The sequence below is a fragment of the Thermobia domestica genome, chromosome 2 (genome assembly GCF_964235325.1).
Source record: "Thermobia domestica chromosome 2, izTheDome1.hap1.1, whole genome shotgun sequence".
Classification (NCBI taxonomy): Eukaryota; Metazoa; Arthropoda; class Insecta; order Zygentoma; family Lepismatidae; genus Thermobia; species Thermobia domestica.
Window position 1 is genome coordinate 314,955,197 of NC_137455.1, and position 26,504 is coordinate 314,981,700.

At 33.2% G+C, this 26,504-nt stretch overlaps 1 protein-coding gene across 1 annotated transcript; it reads left to right on the plus strand.

Moving 5' to 3' along the window:
• Positions 1-369: 369 nt before the first annotated feature.
• Positions 370-25,830, plus strand: LOC145679837 (epithelial serine protease-like). The gene is made up of 8 exons (XM_081750356.1): positions 370-530; positions 4,963-5,008; positions 9,375-9,429; positions 13,007-13,190; positions 16,733-16,884; positions 18,620-18,712; positions 20,441-20,580; positions 25,562-25,830. The coding sequence occupies exons 2-8, from the start codon at positions 4,964-4,966 to the stop codon at positions 25,724-25,726; spliced, it is 834 nt and encodes a 277-aa protein (XP_081606482.1). The 5' UTR covers positions 370-530; position 4,963; the 3' UTR covers positions 25,727-25,830.
• Positions 25,831-26,504: the final 674 nt, after the last annotated feature.

A 26,504-nucleotide genomic window follows, 5' to 3' on the forward strand; every position in this document is an offset into this window, starting at 1 on the left:
TGTTCACTTTAATTTTAAATTGTAGAAATCTCAAATATTATTTGTTTTGGTTGTGGTATGTGTGATGTCACAAAACATAGTCTGCGAATGTGAATGATGTAAATTGTGTATGTGGTTGTAAGCATTTTATAATTTTATGTTAACACCAACACATTGCATTGGACAGCGTTATGTAAGTTATGTAAATGTAGAGTGCTGATATGACGCTCCATTTTAAGAGGAAGTGGTGAACGAATATTTCTTCAGAGAAATCTCACACGCACGTGTATGACTTTGACCTTAATTTTGAAAGCGACGTGCTGTCATGCAAGCATCTTTGGTTGTATAAATAGTCCAGTCTTTTTGGTCAAGGGGAGAGATAATCGACCGAGAAGTATCGAGGAGAGAGTTCTTAAACTCCGAGAACAATTTGAAAGTAGTGTCATCAACAAGTAATAGACTGGTGTTTAGTTACGAATACTCCAAAGATTGAAGCATTTAGCATAGTGGGACTCTGTGGAGTTGGTGATCATTTTCATCAAGTGTTGTAGGTATGAACCCATTAATCTTTTTCCTCTTTTACATTGAAAACTAATCATACACCTGGAGTTACATAACTTAACATTTCCCTACACAAACACACACTGTACTCATTAAATATGAAACAACATACATGTTATCTATTGCTATAAAAGTTTCTCTTATTTACACCTACTGTTCTGTTTTGCCGACTCAAAACAGTGGTGGAGAATCCCTAAACATACATCATAAGCACATCATAGGTGCGATCTTTAAAACATTAGCAAGATAGGTAATGTTAGGATGTACACTCATGTCCAAAATGATTGTCGCATATCTATAGCTGTCTTCTTGTAAGAATGTAATTTGATAATGATTTTGCAGAGTACTTTTAATACTGATGCTATGTGTGTAATCGGGAAATGTATATTCGTGGTAAATTTCATAGGAAAATAATTATAAATACGAAAATTAGAATGAGTAAAACACAATGTTGCTAAATAGACAATACAGTTTTACTTACGTTTTATTGTTCTTGTTTACAGCTCTTTTGACACGAAATTTGCACATACGTGTCTTTTGCCGAATATACAGATACATTATAAGAAATACCGGGAGAATTCGTTACCAAATTATATTCCTACACCAACCAACATATTTATAGACATGCGACAATAATTTTGGACATGAGTGTACCTTGAGCTAATGCCAACAATCTGGATTGTCTCTAATTGCTCTATCAGAGATAATGTACCCAGACACAATTTAAAGGAGTACCAACCCAGGTTGACATGGTGATGCTGGGTACATGACCGTAGATTTTCCATCCGATTTGACCGTAGCGAGTCGAGCCTCTCGGTGTTTCTACCAAAGCTTCAAGTCGACCGGACTAAAATTCGGAAATTTAGTGAGTTATTAAGAGTTAAGTTAATTGTCGATTTAAGTTAAAATTTAAAAATATTGGTATATTTAACAATTAAGTTTAGAACAATATTTTAGATTAATAAAATGAAGTATTAAGATCTCTTGACAATATGTGTGTTAGAATAAACATCAAACATTAATAGGTTGTTAGTTACAGCGTTACTTAAGTAAGAACTCACTCGTCCTAATTATTTTTGCATATTACTTATTTCTTTGATTTGTTATAATATTATTATCTCATGTAGTATTAATATATTGTAATTATTTTGTCTGGTATCTATATTTCTTTCTTCGTTTAGTTACACATGTTTATTTTATCATATTTCCTTTGAATCATCCTTTCTACCTCTTTCCTACTCAACATTATAAAGCGAAGTTAAGAATTGCGAAATATATATCATAAATACTAACTGATGTCCTATGAAAGTATTCAATATAATCATAATCCTATAAAGAAACATACAGATGTTTGACTAAAGTAATCTCTATTAAAATTCATGGACAATTGCAACAACTGTAATGCTATATGTTTCCCGATTAATATGTTAAATGTTATATTTATATGCTTAACAGTAAAGGGTTGGTATTTAACAAAGAAATTTGGGGTTTACAAACTAAATGTTTATTCCATATTATTACAAATACTGGGAAATTTCAATGCAGGAGGAAAATTCTCCTGCGTTTATCTTTCTCAGTACTTCATATTTGTATTATCCATCCTCCTTAAGATAACAAAATTTTAATTTACAACTAGAAGATTGTTTATCTTATGATGTATAGAAACTTTACTCACATTTTTAGTCCCTTTATTCTCGGATATATAGTATATCAACGTCACATTTACATTCCTTTTGAAGGTTTAATATTTAATCTTCTAGTAATGCAATAACATTTTGCGTTTTAGATTTTATCTTTTATCAAAATGTCAGATTATTTACAATTCTCTCAAATATTATTTCATTTCAAGTATAACTTTCTTGCTGTGTATTTTACAAGCTCAAACATGTTTTGGTTTCCATTTCTAATTTGGTAACTGTGTATAAGATACAGAATTTTCTCCTATTTACCTTTGGCAGGTTTACGATTCAGATTGATCATAAGTGATGAAACTTGTTGACTAATTAATTAAATATTTAGATTAATTACTCCACTAGAATAATATTTAGATAATAAAAAGAACTTGTATAACATGAACATTAGATAAACTAAAAACAAATGAAAAGAAATATTTCAGTTTAATGTACACCATTATGGCCTTAAGCCTAATAAAGACTGATGATTAAGAAAAGTAAATTAAGACGAATGAATTTTTGGAATGAAAATGTGAGACGAAATAGCAGTAGCCCGAAAAAAGCCATGGACACTAAGTTGTACACAACAAGTTTGGGCGGAGATCGAACCACGTACCCCACGCACAAAAGTATTAACTCTACCACTGGGGCCACCATAGCCCCTAAACTACAAATGAAGAAAATACGAAAAATAAAAGAAAACACATATAAAACTATAAGGTAAGACTTTGGTGAGCGATGTTTTGGGCGGTGAGGCTACGATCACACAACATTTTGGGTTGGGAGATTTCGATTGTAACGCAACTATCCGCCAGGAGTCCAAGACAGCCAAAGATAATCAAATAAAATTAAAATAATGAGCTCGATTAGCCCGGGTTGTATCCAGAAATCCCTTGAAGAAGGGAATACTTGAGATAAGGACAACTTAGATAAAAGTTTCGTTACGCGTAACAGTTGCTAATCCAATGTTCATACAGGTGAAGCACAAAATAATAATCTAGCAATATAATAATAATAAATCAAATACCATAAACTCGATTAAATAACAACTTCATTATAACGTTGAGGCAGATGTAAATATGTGATTATGCATTAAGTAATCGCAATTTTGTGCAGTGATCTTTCGGCCGTCAGTTTTTGCCACCATTATTCTATACTAGTGATGCAAAAAAGCTGAGTTTTTGGGACGCGAGTTCTTTTTTCTCATAAAAGCCAGATTGTTGAAAGAAACGCCAGAAGTTCTAGTTTCTTACACCTTTTATGATTTTCTTGTTCAAATTCTCCTTTTGTTTCCCTGTAGTGGATTCTACAGTTACGAAAATGCGTTTACAACATTCTGTATTTGTGTCTGTTGTTTAGTCCAAAACTGTAGCCTTTCAAACTTGCATACATTATGCAACCACCATATCTCAAATGTAGTTTTGGCTGCTTAACCTTCTTATCAAGTTCACATAAGTTATACATCTTGATTTTTGTGTTTTACTGATTGCCTAAATGCAATCTGGCAGACAAGCAAAAAAGTACCTTAGACTAAGAAACTCATACAGAACTTTTTTTTTTTTTTTGCTATAAAATCTTACTTTTCTTACATATTGTTTTACATCTGTTCCTTACATCTTACAAGCAATGAAGCACTATTTCGGTGTGATACTAGTTTAACATCATTGTTCACAGAATTCTTTCTTTCTTTGCTGTTATATAGTGTCAAAATGTTTGCAGTAAGAAATTTGTGGATACCATTTTGAACGTTTTCTCTCTCGAATTTAAGTGTCTCCAATAAATTTTATATATAAAAAAATAAAACAAACTTTTAGTATTTTCATGATTCTTAAATGATAATTTTGTTCCATGAATTGCACTACCTTTTCATAATAGCTATTGCTGTTACTATTAAACGTTTTAATAAAACAGTTTTGTCATTGAACGTTAGATCCACAAACTAGAAGCGTCCACCGATTTACACTTTTCTTTCCTACCGAATTACCAATTTTCTTCAGTTCTTGACTTTTTCAGGAATATCTTTTCAGAATATACAGTAAGTAAATGCTTTTCATATTATAATGTAAAACCAAGGTGTAACGTCCTGTTATATTTCTAAGAGATCTGAATGTTATAAAAAAACTAAATTTTCCAGGCAATTAAGCGAGGAAAAAATTGTGTTACTTTTTCAAAAATGCCAGTTTTGTTCTGAGCCCTTGCATTTCTATTCTAGACGGATTTTAACTTCAAATGACAAGCTTTTTTTCTAAAGTCAAAGGAATGTATACTCCAAGTGTGGTTAAAATGGGATACATTTTACAAAACAGACGGACATGCAGAAACAAACTGAATGCTGTGTCAAATTGCTATAATAATGTTGATAATATTTCAACTATTTGGTAATACCCATGTCCTATTACGCAATAGTAAGGGATTTAGGAATAAATTTTTCCCTTGATGTGTATTAATTGTAGACCTTAGTAGATGGTCGTAAGTAGGTATATGCAGCTGCAAAAATTATTTGTCCCCATAACGTATGTTGAGATGTTGTATAATATTGAATTATGGACATCAGTTGTATTTTTTTGAAAACATTTGTATGTTATGAGCTATACCTTAGTTAAGCTATACCTTATATATTATTCACGTGTATATTTGTTTATTTTACACATTTTTGTACATGTGTATCTTTGAAACCATGAAGTGATTGTGCTTTCATTGTGAGATATATAAGTACTAATTCATTGACTAGAGTTCATCTTCTCTTCAGAATGGGACAAAGACTCTTCCTCACTCTGGCAATCGCCACGGCTTGTGTAAGTTTCTTATTATTTTTGAATATAAATAAAACCTTAAATTTGTGTAACTTTGTACTGTGATATCAGATTATAAAAGTTCAATTTTCTTTATATATATATATATATATATATATATATATATATATATATATATATGATTTATGAAGTGATATGGGATATAAAATTATCTGGAGTAAGATAAGTTTTAATGACTGTAATTTGTTTGACATTGGCGAGTTGTTTTCTGAATTTAAAGAATTTTTGAGTCATGTTACTAATTGTATAGATTTCTAATTTTATGATTTAAGATTTTATTCTATTATGAACGTATTTTTCAAATGCATGAAAATGCAACATATGAAATATATTGTAGATGTAGATGTTAGCTTATCTTCCATTATATTTGTAACAAAGATTTGCATAAGGACTTTGTTGTACACATTGGAAAAAGATGGAGTAGACTTGGGGTATAAATTGAAAAAAAAAGTGCCAAGTTTCTCATGTCGTTAATCTCCTGTATTATTTTACAGCTGCAAATAAAACTATCATTACGGTACTCGTATACTATCATGTACTGTTCCCTTTCACAAACTGGTCACTAATGAAGTATTCACACAATTAAAACTTTCGTATTAAAATTATGCAATGTTAGCTGTTAAAACTAAGTTTTTAAATTCCAGTCATGTCCTATTTTACTACATCTCAAAACATCTCCTAACATTTCAAAAGCATCTAATCGGCTTAATAATCAGAGTAGTAATATGTTAGGGAACATTTATTAAATAAAGTTTTGCTATAATTTTGTTACATTTACAAAATTTTATTTTTTAAATGTGGAACAGTAAAATATTTTAAAACTCTTACTTAAATTTTAAATTTCAAATACGTATATAATTGTGAGAACTTTTGATTGTTATTATTATTATTATTATTATTATTATTATTATTATTATTATTATTATTATTATTATTATTATTATTATTATTATTATTATTATCGTTAGTATATGCTTTTCTTCTCATTTTACTACTATTATTATTGAAATAAAATATTCCAAATTTCACTTACTTTCAGATGCTCTTTTCTATTCACGGTGATATCACACAGTTTGATTTTCGTTTCTCCTATTCACGACTTTTATAATTACCCATGGTTATAGTAGAGCTGTCTTGTTTTAAAGCTAATTTTTATGTTTTAGTTTTAGTGTTAGCAATGCACATTTTTGTGTTTGGTTTAGCCTTGTATATCGTTTATGATAATTACATTTGCTTTTAATCGTACGTCCGTTTCTCAAATGGATGCTAGGCAAGATTTGTATGAGATGAATAAATACAAGGTCTGATCGTTTTTCATCTTTTACAATTTATTCATATTTGATGTGTATTTCATAAAGGAGTTAGTTTAGGATGTATCATGAACGAATGGTATAAATGAGTATTAGGATGAGGAGAGAAATAGGGCGCTTCCACAGCATTTATTATTACTACCTAAAATAAGTAGTTTGCTAAATAATTATCAAACAAGAACAATTCACACAACACGTTTAAAGATCAGACAAATGTCACGGCACAAGAAAGCTTACGAACAATTATACACCTCAAGCATTTATTCACTCTCACTTGAATGTGGCCTAAAAAGAAACGGGAAGTACAATTAGTATCAGGTATAAGAAACAAAAAAGATAAATCCGGTTAAATGAATCATTAAAAAAACATTAGCAACACGTACACTAGATGCAAAATCATGAAATTTTATTTTAAAGCATGTGTGTTATTTGCAAACCAGTAAATGGACATAAAAGGTTGTTGGAGGAAACAGTGAGAATAAAAATAAGGGATTACGCAATGAACAGAGAAAAAGAGAAAATAAGTGAAATTTAAAATATTTTATTACAATAATAGTAATAATAATAATAATAATAATAATAATAATAATAATAATAATAATAATAATAATAATAATGTCAAAAGTGTACATTTGAAATTTAAATTTATACTGAAAGTTTTAACAATATTTAATTTTTATACATTCATAAATAAAATTACAATAATATAACAAATTTATAGTACAAAATGATTATATAAATATTATCTGTATCACTAGAACTCGGATTATGAAGGCAATTAGAACCCTTGAAACGTTCGTTATAATAAAGTACATAATGGAATATCGAAGGTATTATTTAATGAATGTCTACTGTTTTTAAGCCTATCTACAATAATGATTTATTCCTCTCATCGTGAACCTTGTGTTATTATTTGTAACGTAATGCTGCGTTATATATTAAGTAATTGCATTTCGTGTTCCCTCCTAGATCAGGCCATTTTGTTATGTTGCTTCTACAATTTCTCGGGAACTATTGAAAATTTGTATCTACCTTTATATAGCTTTATTTTTCTAAGAGTTAATCATACAAACACCCCCAAAGTACTGGAGATTAATTGTCACACATCCCCTACTGATGGGAGTGTATTTAAAAAGACTCCGTATCGAGCGTGTTATTAAAAAAGTCTCATCATTCAATGTACATAGACATAGAGGAAAACGTAATGCTGACTTATCAAAGAGGAAAACGACAAAAAATAATGATTTTTTGGAATCAATTCTGCGTCCAAAGAATAGGTTCTATCTCACCCATTAACCCACTATTTAAACCAGATATGGTAGAAATTAATCATTTGGTTTCTATATTAATGGATATTGAAAAATGATGCTAGGTAACAACAATTGTTTTTTTAATCAATTCAATACTATCTGAACTAAACATATCAAATTTCTCTCGTCTAAATACCAAAACCAAAAGTGATAGAAAGTTACTACTACTTTCTGTGTTACTATTGATAAAAAAACAAACAAAAAAACAAACAAAAAAAAAACAAAAAAACGGAAAGATGCCAATCAATATTAATAAGCGCTTCGCTGGAATCGATTCTTAATCCCAAGAATATGTTTAATATTTTCCCGTAATCTTACATGTTAAACTGAAAGTGGTTGAAATTAAATTTTGTGGTTTTAACGTTGATTTGATTACAAAAACGATCATATAAGGCTATTACCAGTTATATACAACGGATAAAATGTCTCTCTCATATTTCATGTTCACCATAATTTTTCTATTAAACCCTGAGGTACAGATGAATCAAAACTTCCGGTTTCAAAATATACCGACATAGAGCAAAATGGTACGAAATATCGAATATTTTTCGAAATACACTGATAGACAAGAATGGATCCTGTCTTCTCCCTTAACTGTGAAATCAAACAGGAAGTTGCATAAGTAAGCCATTTTCGGCATTACCGTAAATCGCCGTAGAACAGATTGAGTAATAGACAGTGAAAAAGAAGCTTTTTTCAATCGATTAAACATCCCAGAAAAAAATAATCTTCAACCTGATCTACATTCTGGCGCCATTATAGATAGAAATCTAGTGCAAAAAATGGAAAGAAATGTTTTATTCCAATCGATTCAGCGATCTAAGAAAAAGTTTAATCTCGGAGTTTATCGATCTACTCAAATCGGAAGTGCTGGGAATTTATTATTTCTAGTTTTAACACTTAACATCATAACGTAAAGACGATTATCGATTACTATATATTATAGATGTTGAAGAGCACTTTATACGGATTTAGTATCCCACTAATATGTTCCACCTCTGACTTTATTCCTTTAATCCAACCAGAAGTCGTAGAGATCCATTGCAAATTTAGGTTTGAATATTAATCTTCATATACAGGGTGTTTCGAAACAACATTGCCAACGTTTGGGAGGTGATTCTTGATACCAACACAAGACCATCCTGGGTGTACAAATGCTTCCTTCCGAGTTTTTGGCTGCCGAAAACATGGACAAACGAACTTTAAAGGTAAATCCAAAACAATGGGACGTACCGTAGTCGGGCCAAGACTTCGCTTAGGAATTAGTATGTGCTCTATACAAATATTCCCAACAATTTTTTATGGAGGCAGTTGGAGAGTACTTTACTTTATATGCCCATAGTCAAACTCCCTCTATACAAATCGCTTCGTGAGTACCTTAGGATTCTGAAACATGCATTTTTGGATAGGGCATATATTCTAAGTGAAGTATTGACCCGACTACAGTATGCCCCGTAGTTTTGGAGCTATTGACCTTAAAATTTCATTTTTTCATGTTTTCGACAGCCTATAACTCCAAAAGGAAGCATTTGTGTAGCTAGGTTGGTCTATATTTTTTGTCTTAACTTGGTGTCAGAAATCATCTCCTAAACGTTGTCACGTTGTTTTGAAACACCCTGTAGAAGAAAACGGCAATAGAGAACTTTTTTTAGGATTAGTTTGCTAAGAAGGAAATACAAAAAGAAATGCATAACAATTAAAATTTTAATATATGCCTTTTCCTCGTAGATTACTGCTTTACCTAGAGATGTTAAAGAGAAAGCTAATGACACTTCAAATCGATGTAAGTATTTCTAATTACCTAATACATTTACATTATCTTTGTTCCTCTGTTTGAGATATCATTAAGTATTTACGAGTGTATGAGCCTAAAGTTATGAAGCATAATGTGGGCACTTTAAATTGATGAACTACTTTCCATGCTTCAATTTCTATAAAATATATAAACATGTTCAAGTTTTGGTGTATCCATCAACTAATTCTTTTGAGTCCTAAAGGTCCTCTTTGTAGGATGGAATTGTTAATTCCTTTGCTTATTACAGTGTTTTCATTATATTATTTATATTTGTAAAATTTTTGTGCGAATGGAAGAGGGAATGTAGCACACACACACACACACTCTCTCTCACTCTCTCTCTCTCTCTCTCTCACACACACACAGACACACACACACATTTTCACAAACCGTGCATTCGGAGTATGTCATTTGGTACGGTAAACCGGAGAAGTTCTGTCATGAATCAGTCACTTTTCTCGAGGCAAATTCTGAAGCTAAATAAATGTTTTAACTAATTTTCGATCAATAGTTATAACACTACAGATAATTTATTATTTATAACTAAAGCAGGAACGTTGTTATAAAGTTTAGTATTTTGATTCATGACTAAACTTATTGTGCATCGCCCAGCAAATTGCTATATAAACTTTTTTGTTTCAATAGTTAGGTTTTCGTCTGCTTCTTGGCGTTCATAATAATTGATTCTACTATAATAATGTTGAAAATTAACTGTTTTGCCACTGCATTTTTAATTCAATATCTTATGTAATGAGAACAGAAGTGTCAATAAACCTAGTTTTACTCCTAGTTTCAAATTATGTATTATTAAGATATATTTCTTTAATTAATTATGCCTATTGGTAATGCCTAGTTCGAGATCTTAGCAAATTGGAATATTGGCAAATTGGCTGGCAGAAAAATTGTTGGTGACAAAGTAGGAAAAGTAGAATGATTTACAGAGTTCGTGAGCAGTGGCGGCGATTGGACGTTAAAAGTGGGGGGCAAGACATGATTTGAATATTTGTATATCAATGTTAATATACAAATTTCCCTGGTTCAAACTATATACATTAATAGGCCATTTCAGAAAAGTGGGGGGGCAACTGCCCCCCTTTGCCCCCCTAATCGCCGCCCATGTTCGTGAGAACACTTTGTATAATCAGCTTTTGGTTCATGTTCAAATTTTTCTTTCAAACGATTAAAATTCTCTTGTCCATGATTTGTTGTATTTGTATCGGGCCGTGGTTACGTTTAAGAGTGTTTATTCATCGACTATTGTAGTATACTTTGAGTGTTTTATTCAGTATTTATTCAAATTTCGTCTTGAATATAACTTTCCTATTCGTATTTAACAGTCGCCCAAGGGAGATCGAGTCACTTTTGACCCATAAATGTTTTATTTTAACTTTTTTCCTATTTCTTCTTTCTTTCTCCGGTCATCGGCCTAGGTATGCTTCTTTTAACCTACGTACCATTCAGTAACACTTCTATTACCCTAGCATTCTTTATTTGTCAACCAAAAATAAACAATTCTGTGTCTGGGTCTTGAATGACCCGGTCTTCGCTGTTTACGTGAAGAATGTTTTATTTGTCATGTCTAGTTCTCACCATCCGATTTGTTGCTATTTTACTCACTCTGCCTGATCATTTCTACTATTTACTCATTCCTTTAGCATGCTCCAACATGTCACCAGTGTTGCCAGGCGGCAAAAAATCCCAGACAACAGGAAATTCATATAAGTGGCGGGAATGCGGGATATTTTCTTCTAAATATGTAGAATATGAAATAATTTTGTTCAAAATATTTACCAATAAGAACGCATGATATATACCAAAGGAAATATATATGCATATCTGGGTGTGTTTGTGTGCGTTATATATTTGCATGAAACATTGAATTATATTGGAAAATTTCATGTCTACGGACGGGAAATTTCCCTTCACGAACTGGTAACAATGCCTCTCAGAGTAAATATTAAACACTTTAGTTCAATTTCACTCGTGCAGAAGAAGAATGTAAATAAACTGTGCGCACCTGTTCTCTGTGAGGTAATAATGTGCGAGCTATAGTTTTTGACAACTTCCGATGAGATATTTCGTGAACTGAATAAACAGCAAGACGAAAGTGCTAAAGCTATCACAGTCTGGGTTCTGGCTGCCCCCCCCATTTTTACCTTCTAGGTCCGCCGCTGAAGACCAATATGATCATCACTAATATCAAGCTTTAAATTAATTGGAAATCTAGTAATAATACTAAGTTACCCTTAAATATCCATTAAAATATTGATGGGTCAAAATGACCCAATGTTCGTTGGATGCGTTATTTTTAGTATCTTCGCTGGGCGAGTGTTAAAAAGTTTCCGAACCCTTATATTCAACGGAGGAGGAGATACTTTTCGAGCATCGCATCGTGGATTTCATTTCAGTTTATAATTCTTTTCATTTGTTTCTTTAGCCCCTACTCGGCTTTGGTTCTGCTAGTGATCAAAGCTCGAACCTAGGATTACGAACAGTGAATACACAAGGACCGCCAACTATACGCAGAGACTTTTTCTCCATTATTTTTCTTGTATTATTTTCATTGCTTTTACTACAATACTCCGCCCGTTATAATAGTGAATTCTCAGAAACTTTCAACTTTTAAACACTTTTTCTAAACAAATAACTTACCTAACTTATATCTTATTCTTGTAAGATGCTGAATAAATGGAAACTGAAATCCAAACTGTCGGCGGCGTACAGCAACGATATGTTGTGCACAACTAACACCATTAATTTATTTCTGCTTCTACGTGACAATGACTCAATAGATTTTACGCGCTGCTAGCTTTGGTGGGCATTGTTAACATTGCTTGCAGCTTCAGTAGAATAGGTATATTTTTTAGTGGTGGGCACAGAAACAGGTTTTACGGTTTTCTTCAAAACCGGTTCGGTTTTCTTCAAAACCGGTTTGGTTTTCTCCGAAACCGGTTATCGGTTTTCTCCAAAACCGGTTCGGTTTTTCACCTGATCCGGTTTCGGTTTTCTTCAAAACCGATTCCGTTTTTTTTTCAAAATTTGTTCTATTTCTGACCAGAATGGTGTTTCGTTGTTCTCCGAAAACCGAACCCATTTCCACAGAAATAGTCATGTGTTTTCGAAAAGTTTTCACCGAAACCAGTTTCGGTGAAAACCGAAGCGGTTTTGGAGAAAACCGAAACCGGTTTCGGTGAAAAACCGAACTGGTTTTGGAGAAAACCGAAATGTCGGTTTTTCGAGTTTCGGTTTCTATAGAAACCGGTTTTCGGTTTTATAAAAACCGGTTTTGCCCATCCCTAAAAATGGTGAAGACTTAAGTAATTCGTTGGGCCGAAACAAACTCAACTACTAACAATGTTTGGTACACACAAACGTATAAACATAAGGAAAGAGTACGTATTTCTCTCGAGATTGCTCCATTCTCCTTATTTTTGTATGATCCGCTATTGGAACATTATATATATATATATATATATATATATATATATATATATATATATATATATATATATATATATATATAAAGATTAAAATGGAACTATATAATTTTTAACTCTTCTTTCAGCTGGCAATGAAACTGTAAAAGTATATATTGGCAGCAGAATTGCAGGAGGGCTATTTGCTGTGCGGGGACAATTTCCCTTTATGGTCCGTCTCCGCTATTTTCTGGGAAATAACGACATAGTACTTTGTGGTGCAAGCCTTATCAGTGACCAGTGGATACTGACTGCAGCGCATTGCGTAGAAGGGTAAGTTAGTCTTGTACCAAAAGTTTAGCGGAAGCATTTATGAGGCAATTTTACATGTATTAGCAGCGAGTAACTTATAATGGCATTTTACTGGCACCAAGATACTTCGACACCTGCAAACTAAGATATCACACTGATCATCATAGGTATTCTGTCAGTATTGACAGGTCACATATGTAACTGAGAAGCTCCCATGTTCCACGGTCTTCCGCTAACCTTTTCGTTTTTGCGTACGACTTTTCTCTTTCGATATCGTCAATTAATTGTAGTTTCCTTCGCCTTTCCCTTTCCTTTTTGCCGCCATACCCTCTAGCACGTCCCTCATGATACAGTTCCTTCTTAGCCAATGTCCCAACCAGTTTCTCTTCCTCTTCTTAATAATGTCTAAGATTGGTCTTTACTCCTCCACCATTCATAAGACCCTGTCATTTGTTTCCGCTCGACCCAGCTAATTAGGTCTCTCTATTTTTCTCCACACCTGCATTTTGAAAGCTTAAAGTCGTTTTTCATCATTTTTGCTAAATGTTCATCTTTCTGACCGACATAATACAATACTCCGAACGAAGCACTTTATTAATTTTTTTCTCAACTCTTTATTCAAGGTTCTACAAAATAATGTTTCTTCCTCCTAAAGGTTTCTTTCGAGCATTCCTATCCTTGCTCCTATTTCACGTTCACATTTCATATCACCCAGGTGTTGAATAGCCACCTGTTTATTTTCTCACTTCCTATTTCTCTATTTGACACCGACCGTCTCGTTAAAATCACCATGGCTTTTGTTTTTTTAACATTCATTTTCATCCCATATTCTTCACAGCCCTTGCTCAAGTTGTCTAACATCTTATTGATTTTCTTCCCAGATTCCGCAACAAACGTCCATCATCTGCAAACCGTATACAGTTCCTAATTCCAACTACTACTGAAGTGCTGTCTTCATTTTGCAAGCTCTTTTCTTCCTATCTCTTCTAGATGGATATTAAACATTTCTGTCGAACTCCGCTTTCAATTACTCTCTACCCTGTCATTTCCTCCCCTATTCTAATACTGATAACGACAGGTATTTCATTATTCTGGCTCGATTACTCACATGACAGTAGTACTGCCAAATCGCTCGGACACAAACTTAATAACCTTTATATAACATTGACATCATTCTTACATTCAATCAATAAATCAATTTACTAAAAATGTTTTAAGCTTTCCGTTCTAAGGCCAACCATCTTTTAGGCCTTGAAGTGGAATATCAGAAAGTATTACAGGTATGCAGTATGAAGATTTTATCATATTTCTTCGATCCTAATGTAGAGCAATACGAAAAAGAGTTGGAAAAGTGAGTTCTTCCTTCATCCCTGTGATTGATGTTAACCAGAAATATATTAAGAATATAGTGAATTCTTAAAATTCATTTACAGTGTTGAAGCTACTTGATATTATGTATGAATACCGAACAAGAATTGAAATAAATATTAAATTAAAGACAAGAATGACAAGTAATAATATTCAACACTGGCTCGAAGTGTGTAGATAAACTAGATTACAAGATATTACATCATAATAATATCATATTTTATCTTAATATCCTACCAGATTACAGGAGTTTTTCTTGTAAGTAGCATATGAACAATTCAATATTCAGTTCATAGGTGTTTATGTTTTCAGAATTATTTATGTACTCAGCGGATAGTTATAGATATTTGCTACTAACACCTCTTGTTTAAAATTATAGTTAATTGTAATGACTAAAACATAAAATGATTAATGAAGTTAACAAAACAGTGTCTGCCAAATGCTATTAAATAAAGTGCAAGAAACTAAATGCGCAGTTTATGAGCTTATAATTGTGCGCCATTTAATATATAGACTGTTAAAAATGTTTGTAAAATTTTAGAAACCATGACTTATCCGTCTACTAAAAAATCTTATAAACCAGATTTAGTAATTGTCATTCATAACAAAAGCTACAGTACAGTGTGTTGGTGAGTTTCATTCAACATCATCCACTTTCCTCCATCACGCATGAATGATAGTTTCAAACTCTCGTTACTGTAAAAGATGTTGTGGGTGTACAGATATGAACGGATTTTCAAATTTAAAAACTAACTTTTAACAGTGTGATATCTTTTAATAATGCAACTGGTATGAGAGAATCTAAATATATGCTTTGGAATAAATTCGACATTTTGTACTGGGAAGCTTGGAGTGAGTGTGTCATTTTATAAGTTGTGTCAAAATAGAATGTCCATTTACTGAATTGAGACATATAATATTATGTTGTATACCTTAAGCCAGGGTATCTCAACCTGGGGGGTTGCAAGATAAGCGAAAGACATAAATATAATTAGAATCTAATACCGGAAATATTTTTAAATATTATTTTGAATTTTGTTCTGATAGACATATTTTTTATTTTTATACATACTGTTAAGAACAACTAAAACTAGGTCTACTAAACGTGTTAAACAGGTGCAGAGTTGTTTAAAAATCAATTTAAATGAAAGAGGTACGATATGAAACTAATGAGAATTGCATATTGGAATAACAGAAAATACATATACAACGAAACCTGCATATTGAAATACAATTACAGTCGAAAGCTAATGAGATACCTGAGCACGGTTTGATTTCACGAATGCAGTAATGTCCGGTTCAATCTTTGTGACGCACATGATCAAGTCATTTAAAATACTCAATAACTCTTTTAATTATCCAAGTTATTTTAACCAAAATTAGAAATCACTATTTTGTATCAACCCAAAATTAAGGGAGTTGTGAAGTTTTAAAATTGTCAAACGTCCTCAATCTTGAACAGTATAACAGAAAAGATTCTATATTTGTAATATGAATGAACTGATCAAATTTGGTTTTAATCTATTCGTTTTTAGGGCAGTTACTATATCCACTATATACAAGAAATGGATTCTACTATTATACAGGTGTAGGTATAGATGGATGGATATAGTGAGATCTCCGCAATAGATATATTAAAAATCCCACACAAACTTATTACATACCTGAAATTATAAGGAGATTGCTGGCAAGAGGATGTGATGAAATGGTGGTCGTGATAGAATTAGATTGAGAAACACTGCCTTACGCTAAACAAAGAACCTGAATTACATGTAATCATAAATCGAATCCAACCTCCGTACCAAAGCATAAACTCTCTCAGTGTAAATTTGTTGCAATTAATACTTGAAATCAAATGGTTATATTAGTTATAAATACATGAACATTTTCATAATTAAATTGTATTTACTGAATAACAGGGAGAGATACATTAATATGAACGAAAAAATCAAGTCACACAAACTTATTACAAACTTATTGACTAAAGTGTTATACTCAAAATTTTCTTCTTGAATTCTTCAACTTTTATTATTATAATTAATATTATAATACAGGTGAAGCGAAAGTATTCATGCAAAGATAAATTATATAGAATGATTGTCACCTCTCTGCCTTAACTGAAATCTGCGCTTTGTTAAAAAAAATACATTGTTGGTAAATCCTAATTTCAGAGTTTCTGTTCCTTTTAAATCTAGTGGTGAGTCTCGTTTCGAAGCAATAATGGGAGCACTTAATCAAGATGATCCAGAATCAGAGGGAGGAATCGTGGCGGGAGGAAATGAAATAGTTATAGGTGGTGACGAGGATATTGCTCTTCTTAAACTATCAAAACCAGTTCAGTTTTCAGGTAGTATAAAACTTCACTGTGTAAGCACTTATGTTTTCATATTATTAACTGGTTATTCCACGTTGCTTTTCATGTATATTGTATTACATGAATATGCATTGCTTCTATTTCTTGATAAGAAGTACATATGTCTAAATAGCATAAACTAATGTCAAAATAGTATAAACTAATTCCAATGAATTGCCTTCAAATATATTTTTAGTATAACCCCTGATAAGTTAATGTTCGATATTCAGTTCCTCTGTTTTAATGTTATATGGTTGTTAGTTGCAGATATTTTAGTTACGATTAATTATATTTCAAATTGTTTTAAAATTAGAATTTTTAACCAATTTTGTTTTTATCTTCCTGTTAATTGCCTCCTTCTCTAAGATATATGGAAATTCTGATTTGTGTAATATTTATAATTTTATTTATTTTTATTTCCATGATATGAAGTATTGCCTTCTTTCTTTTTTTTCTTTTACTTTGGGCCCCAAAGAAAGTAACACATTATTACTGCTATTATAGTACAGGTTAATTTCAGAATTTATTTTCCCTAACTTTTGAGATTCGTTAGATACGTTTTATTGGAAAAGTACTTCTACTCTACTTTATTCAAGGTTAAGAAATGAACTTCGAAAAATCTTCGGTTATCACTTACTTTCGTGCAAAGGAGAGTTTTTGTCCAAATTTCACGATTCTATTAATAGTATTAATAGTATAATAATGTAGTAGTATGAAATGACTACTGTTAAAGGTTAAGTCACTTCCAATCTTTTAAATAGTTATATATATATATATATATACATATATATATATATATATATATATATATATATATATATATATATATATATATATATAAATTTGTAATTGCTTCTTCTAAGTACATATATAATTGACGGGTAGCCATTACCGAATTTGCTTTGAATTATCTTACATTTTTGTTATCATCTTCTTAATCTTCATTATTAGAATTATAATACTAAACTGATTCAGATTGAAATTTCTAAATTTATGTTCTACATATGTATACAGAAGGTATACAACCATGAATAAATTAAATGCCACTTCATAATATTTTATACAGAACGCAAAGCATTTTTCAGAAGTTACTTCTATCTTCAAGGGTGTATGCTATTTGACAAAATGTGACAAACATTGTTACCTGAAGAGAAAGTTAGGTGTGTACAGAAATGGATTTGCCTTAAGCTAATATTTGATAAGTCGTCAATGCGATTTGATAATTTCAATGCACCGTTCTGCTGTGTATACGTCTGTATGTCTTTTTGCCATAACAGATCTCAATGAGCTTTGCGTGATATAAATGGAATTGTATATGTAGAAATTCTGAATTTAATGTATGATTGGTAGCTACACAATGTTTCTCCGATAAACGGGGATGAAATCCATGGTCTTATGTAGGATTTCCCTTCGAACATTAGTGATATCATTCCCAATTAGTGATTATAATCTTCCTACGATATTTATTACTTGTTTGACGCCGGATGATTTCACTTCTACTTTTCACTACACGAATCTTACGATCATCTTACGAAGAAGATGAGAAGATATCATCGTCTTGTGAAACTGGTTGGAAAGTTTATATTCCTATTGTATAATGTATGTACAGCTAGCTTCATTGAGATTCCTTAAGTAAACGTATTAGAAAAACAAAGAAAGAAACTACAGTAATATAGAATACCTTCTTACTTTCACCCAACTATATATAAAAATATTTTTTAATTTCTAGATACAATTAATCCTATTGCATTACCTTCAAGAAATGGCGACACGTTCGCTGGAAGACCTGCCTTCACTTTTGGCTGGGGCAGTGATGATGACGGTGAGTTTCTTTTGGTATATAGTTATTTATGTTTTATGGGCGAAAAACATGTGTCCTACCTATCCAAAATAGCTCAAATGTATCGCTAATAAAAATTAACACGATCAATCCTTCTGGGGTTTTAAAAGTTGGATTCTGTGTAACAAAATACACCGAATCTACACCTTGGAACCCGCTGCACAGAACTTATGTTTTTTGTATAGCTGTGTTATATGTATCCTCCTTATCCGAAATAACATAAGTTTTTTGTCCATAACAAAAAATTGTACGGTCGATCGTTCTGCTGTAACAAACTACATTGAATCCATACCCTAAGATCCAGTGCACAGAACTTCTATTTTTTGTGTGTGGATGTGTAATTTTAGATTATTTCTCGTTAATCATATAATGTACTGTCATCTTCCTATGACAACGAAGAACTGAATATGTGTATTCTAATAATGAATAACATCAAGAGTTTAGCGAATGTGCACTTGTGTCATGGGAAAAAAAGATGTTATGAATCGAATGTATCATATATTGAGTAACATATCCGGAAGACCAATGCTTCTACATATAAAATTTGATTTATCTTACTATTATCGAGCTACAATACATTATGCGTTACGTTTTGAGCAATCTTTGTATATTTCTCACGTGCACACGTGAGTTAAACCTCAATTTAAGCTCTTAATCCTAGGCGATTATCCTTTACACAGTTGTTTTCAAGCTCCCCCAATGGCTCTTTGTGTCGTCGGATTCTCCATCTGCTGCACTTGTAGAAACACATCCATTGTCCGTTTGGGAGAAACACGTTTTCTTCTTGCCGCTCTACGCGCACCTACTTTCTCTGGGGCTGCATATTTGTTGCATGTGATTACATTGAGAATCTGCTTCTTGGAAATGGTGAAACCCTTTGCCAAACACTGTTTCGCAATTTCATTATAGCTGTATCCTGTTGGAAAGTGCTGGAACAAACCCCCCAAAAGGGGTAACTTTTGGAGACATTTTATGCTCGGAGCACTTCACTGTGTACTAGCGTTTTCTCCATATACTTACCTTCTGAGTGCTCTGCTTCACTTTCACACAGTGTGACTACAGCACCCCTAGTTAACGTTTCAATTCGTTTCCATAAAAGTGGACATCCCTCTATATATTTAAAATATGTTGACGTTAGAAATAATTTACACATGTAATAGTATTATATCATTATCAAACTTACTGAGAAGAGATCAAGGCTCTTGAAGAAGCACTTCGACGAGTAGAAAGCACACATCAAAGTGAACTAATATGTCCTTATCCCTAATTACCACAGAATTGGTTATTTAACAAAATCTGCAGATTGCTTAATATGGAATGTTGTGATTCCTATCAACGGGCCTCTCAGCGCAGTCAGTTGTTTTCTTAGTGTATATGTGAGGGAGTTTACAACACTAACAATCCATTGCAGGAGAATTTCTTACTTCTCAATTTTTGGAAACCCATACAATGTAGGAAATACATTATCATATATTTGGGACGCACACTAAATTTATTCTTGTTATTGTTTTTAAAGAGAGCTATAAGTTAAGTTTGGATTATTATTTATTTGTAAAAGGTATGCTACCAAACGAAATTATTACATATAATTTCTAGAAAGAATGACCAAAATGAGATTTCTATCTCAGCGACACAATTTAAAATAATGTAGTGTTAGCGGTGTGTACACTGGTATTTTGCTAATAATATTTAAATTATTTGTATTTTTAGGCGATGATTCAAATAACAAATATTTAAAATGGGTTACAGCGAGAGTGATTACCAATAACGAATGTCGAGAAGCAGGATGGTATCTAGGATCCGAGGGTCTAATATGTGCTGTTGGTGGACCAAAACAAGGTGGATGCTCAGTAAGTTCAGATTAATTTATTTCCTGGCGATATTTCACGTTTTATAAAGGCATTTGATATGCCAAAAGTCCTTTATATACAGCGTGGTCCGGAAGTGGGCGTACCCCTCATTGGTGTTTTCTTACGATTTTAGGTTTTACCCACATTTGTTTGGTAACATTGTTTGACATTGTCTGGTTGGATGGATGGAGTAGCAGCACACTTAGCGATTCACGAGCGCAATTACCTGAATCTGATGTTTCTTGGCAGCTGGATTGGAAGAGGTTGTGCATCTTCACCAGCTGCCTTTGCCTGGCCTCCAAGAAGTACCGATCTGACGACACCAGACAAGGGTCTCTGGGGTTTCATAAGGCAACAAATAAGAAACACTCGATATCACGCAACGCACTAATTACGAGCAGCTGTATAACACGCCTTCGCCCTCATGAGTCCGTAGTATCTCCGTAAAACATCTGCTAGAACTTTGCGCAGAATTCAGCTGTATTACGCCATGCATGGTGATCATAACGATGTTTACGACTCTTAAGAACCTTAAGACTTCAAGGTAACTGTGTATAGACATTCTACCATAACTATACTGTTGAAACTAAACCACTTCCGGATCGCCCTGTACTTATCCTGTCCGTGAAGCAAAAATATCAAGGTATATCTAATGAACACCGGTCTATTTTGGCCAGGTTGTAGAGGTTTAAAAAGTGGGAATTGAGTTCGTTAATGGTAGTTATATTTAAAGTGTATGTAGTAGAAATATAACATTTCTGTTTTTAACGTCGATCACTATAGTGCAAGAATAGTAATAAATAGTGAGAACTTGTCTCCTACAATCGATTAACTGATCCAACAATATATAGCATTCCCACTGTAATCTCTCTTCTAAAACTAGAACTGATAAAAATTTACAAGCAATTCAGATTTCAATACGTATTAATTAAGAAAATATCATATCACACAAACTAAACTCCTTCATTTTGTACGAGTATACAGGTAACCCCGATATTTTTTATGTAACATTGAATGTGATGTAATGAAACCAACACAAATGGTATACAAAATGTTTAACGTTCAAAGTCTTTTTCATTGCTGGCTTTTGTTAATTTGCTCTATTACATTTTATACTATTTTGAATATTTCTTTTACTAAGGGTATCTTCTAGAAACATTTATTCGGAGGGAGAGGGGAAGAGACAAGATCAAAATATGAAATTAGCACAATCTTTGCTGTTTGCTAATTGACATGCCTTGGAATGCTTGGCAAATGGGAAAATCAAGCTGTCTTTATGATTTGAATAAATAAGCAAAGAATAGAACTGTTATACACCATATTCTTAACAAAATAGTTTAACATTTTACGTTACGTTAACGAACTTTATGGAAAAGTTACAATCCACAGGGATCGCAGAATTAGAACATATTTGAAGAGAATGTTGTAGAGTGTTAACAATAGGGTTTCCAGTTTGAGCACAGGGCGAGTCTAGATACCAAGACAAGACAGTATTCTGGATTGGAGACACAAATTTGACATTAAAGACTGCTTGTTATTATTTGGTCTAGGAATTAATTCGTGCGGGTGGACAAGAGATGGCGCAACGAACGGAGCGTCCCACAGTTCCGTGTATCCACACATGTGTTGCAAACTCCTGTCATCGCGTATCGTTCGTAGTATAGGGCAGTGGATTAAAGCGTCAACAACACCACTTTTTAGTTAAGTGAACATGGCGCAATTTGTGACTGATAAAGTGTTTTTGCGGGGTGTCCTGCTGCATTACTTTAACATGCAGAAAAGTGCGACTGAAAGTCATCGTATTTTGGTGGAAGTGTATGGTGACCATGCTCTAGCTGAGCGAACGTGTCAGAAGTGGTTTGCACGGTTTAGAAGTGGTGATTTCGGCTTGGCAGACCAAGAGCGAGCTGGACAGCCAAAAAAATTTCAAGACGAAGAATTGACAGCATTGCTCGAGCAGGATTCGTGTCAAACGCAGGAACAACTTGCAGCAGCATTAGGCGTTGATCAAACAACAGTCTCCAAACGCTTGAAAGCCATGGGAATGATTCAAAAGATGTCACATTGGGTTCCACATGAATTGAACGACAGAGACGTTGAAAGACGAAAAACCATTTGCGAATTGCTGCTTCAACGACAGAGCAGAAAGGGGTTTCTGCATCGAATTATTACGGGTGATGAGAAGTGGATCCATTACGACAACCCTAAACGAAAAAAGGCCTGGGTGAAACCAGGTGAACCAGGTCCATCACAACCAAAAGGAGATATTCACTGTGCAAAGGTTATACTGTGCATATGGTGGGATATGAAAGGTGTGGTGTACTATGAGCTGCTGCAACCGGGTGAAACTATGAATGGAGAACGTTATCGACGACAATTAATGCGTTTGAAGCAAGCTCTGGCCAGAACACCACCAAAATGGGAGAACAGACATGATAAACTTATTGTTCAACATGATAACGCTCGCCCACATGTCGCAAAACCGGTCAAAACCTATTTAGAAAATGTCGGATGTTAAGTTTTACCCCACCCGCCGTATTCACCAGACGTTGCTCCTTCGGACTACTACTTGTTCGATTGCATGAACAACGATTTGATTGGACAGCGGTTTACTTCTTCAGAAGATATCGAAACATGGGTCTCTGACTGGATCGCTTCCAAGGATGAGGACTTCTTTCGCCACGGAATCCGTACATTGCCTGACAGATGGGCGAAAGTGGTGGCTAGCGATGGACAATATTTTTCTTAAGGTATTTACGTATTTTGTGTTTGTACTACAGCTTCAATATGTGCGTACCAACCGCACGAATTAATTCCTAGACCAAATATCATCGTTACTTCTAACGTCTATAATAACTACTACAAGCTATTTACATTACTATTACTGCCGCTACTAGCCAAACGTATACTGCTTAACTAAAGTAACAAAATCATTTAATATTTATAGCTATGTACCTTATTACATATAATTTTTGGAGGTCTACGCTGTTGAAGAAGAATTCTTTTTTTATGAACGGTTTTGTTAAAAAAATGAGAGGTCATTTTAATGTCATTTTCAGGTAATTCTCAAGTTCATCTTAACACAAAGTTTTCAATACAGTAAACACTTGTTAGACATGTGCATTGTCGACTATACTTTACTACTTTTATTACGTTTGATGCATCTACTTTCTCGAAAAATGCACTCCACAATTTTCAATGGGTTTCACTATCCTTTATGTCAAGTGTTTATATTATAGATTTTTAGAACAGAGAACTCCATGTAAAGTCCACTACTATAGAAACTATTTTTTTGGTTGCATCCCTATCTATGCCAAATCAATAAAATGTTGCCAGGCGATGATACAAGCTCAATAATAAAAATAATTTAAACTTAACCTTTTGTTGCAATAAAATATAATTATTGTTATTAACTAACAATAACAACTAAGTACAACATATGCTTGTGTTAGAGGTAGGAGTTGACATTGGAGTTTCAGTTTTTAGTAGTATATTAGTACACTATTAAGAAGTAAATGTTTTTCAAAGTCGGAGTTGCTGCCCCCTTCCCTCCCCAAGTACCGTACTTAATCCGAACTTCAATCAACTATAATTTCCCCAAGTAGCGTACTTAATCCGAACTTCAATCAACCATAATTATAGGGCATAAATGGCATAAATTAGTAATTATACCTAATTCAATTAAGTAGATTTAGTTCATTTGACACTAGACTCATATAGTATTTGGACCTCAGGCATATTGGGCGCTGCCGAAAGACCTAACACTTCATTAATACAATATGTTTTCAATGCCCTTACGTACAGCATGGATCATTTAAACAATGCGCCTTGTAACTTCTACACTAATAGACACAAAATGCTGAAGCTTTGTACAATGTAAATATCAAAAGGAGAAATGTTTTGACATACTGCAATACCACCACGTATACAGTGTTGCCAATTGAATACAAGTTGTAATTTTTAAACTATTTTAAGTATGGTTATTACACATTTCAAATCTACATGTTAACACGTTAACTGCAGGCCAAAATTAGCTGGTTGAGCCCCAGGCGCCATTGATGCAGTATTATGTAACTCTCACTGCAATATCCATTGCTTGCTCTAATCCTCCTCCCATAAAGTTAGTAAGCAAAAATTTTTTTCACAGGCCATGAGTTCCGGTATACTTTCGTGCGCCGTGTTGGTCCTTAAACAGAAATATACAAAACCACATTTATCATTAAATATTGCAATCTGAGAACAATACAGCATCATAATTACCCAAAGTTTGGAGACTTCTAGAACGGTAATAGAGCAAGAGGAAGGGGAGGGGTAATGCGCATGCAACGTGTCGAATACTATGATTATGATATGACGTGATTATGCATACTATGATTATGCAACATCCAAGTCTGGTTTACTCACAATTCAGGCCTCTTTCTGCGCACCACATCCCTTAACCACGTTAAAATGTCATGGTAAAACTATTTGTTTACCATCTGACCACGTGATACAAATTCATGATGAACAATGCCCTTCCAACCAAAGGCACAATCAGCAACACCTTCATCTTTCACTGATTTATGTGTGTTTTTTGACGAGGATACACTGAATGAATTGAAAAGCAATGAAAATATCTCTGTAAATAGTTTGCAAGTTTGTAACAAAATTTCACACACGCACGTTGTTCTTAAAGCTTTTTCATTGTCACTGTGTGATTCATCCGACGAACAGCTTGTATATGGGCTCACTTTAGCAGCTGTAGTTCGGCGATTAATAGTCATAATGAAACGAGATATTTGACAGTTCGTTGTCTAAGCCAGTCGCTAGATGTGATCAATAGCCGCAACGCGCTCCCTCTGCCGGTTGGCGTGCTATTTCAAAAGTTCGGTTTCTTTTTGAACACCTCGTATTTTAAATTATAGTATTAGTATACATAATAATGTTATCAATACATAATATTCTTCTTTTGATTTTATAATTTGTTCATTTCTATTAACAGGGAGACAGCGGAGGTCCTCTTGCTGTAATTGATGGAGGAAAAATTGTTCATCTCGGGGTTTATTCGTGGTTCGACGGTAGATGTCCATCACCCATGCCTATGGGTTTTATACGAACGTCTTCACATTTAGATTGGATTGCACAAACAACAGGACTAAAAGTTTAAAGTATTCGATAATATTATCTAACTACTACTGGAATGTATATATATATCTATTCAGTAATTAATTGTGTGTATTGTCTATTGTGCAAGGAATAAATTTGAATATATGAGAAAAAGTATTAACTTTCCACACCTCTCTGATCGTTTACGAAGTTGTGCATGATGACGGTTTACCCGGCAGTTTGTCATTTCCCACAAACTCCTCACCATCTTTAAAACACTTAAACCATTCAAATATTTTTAATTGTCCTAAAGCTTGCTCACCAGAAGCATGTGGGTCTTAGATACATGTTTCCTCAGTGTACAACAATTCTTAATGCAAACCTTTGGCTCCAGGCATTTCGAAATTCAAAGACAGCAAAACACGGCGAAATGAAACCAGGAAAGCTGAAGAAACTCATGTAGTAAAGATCTAGTAATGGCCTATAAGAAGAAAATGATAATTTCTAGACTGATCGAATAGCATTAAATAATTTCTTCTTTTTCATTCTTATTTTGACACGCTCACTTATTGTTTTCGTTTTCTGTATTCCAATAAGCTCAGTCAACTGAAGAGATTCGAATTTAACATGTTAAGTTTTAGTTATTCTATGGTGAAACGAAATAGGTCCTACCTTTATCTACCTGTTAGTTGTGTGGCACTTGTATGTTAATTGATAGTTTTCATTTTACGATCTTTAGTAGATTCACATAGCGAAAGTAATCAGAATTGAGTTTTACAATTGATGGAGCTAGAACCAAGAGAATGGCTAACTGAATGACAGCCTATATCCAAGGTTAT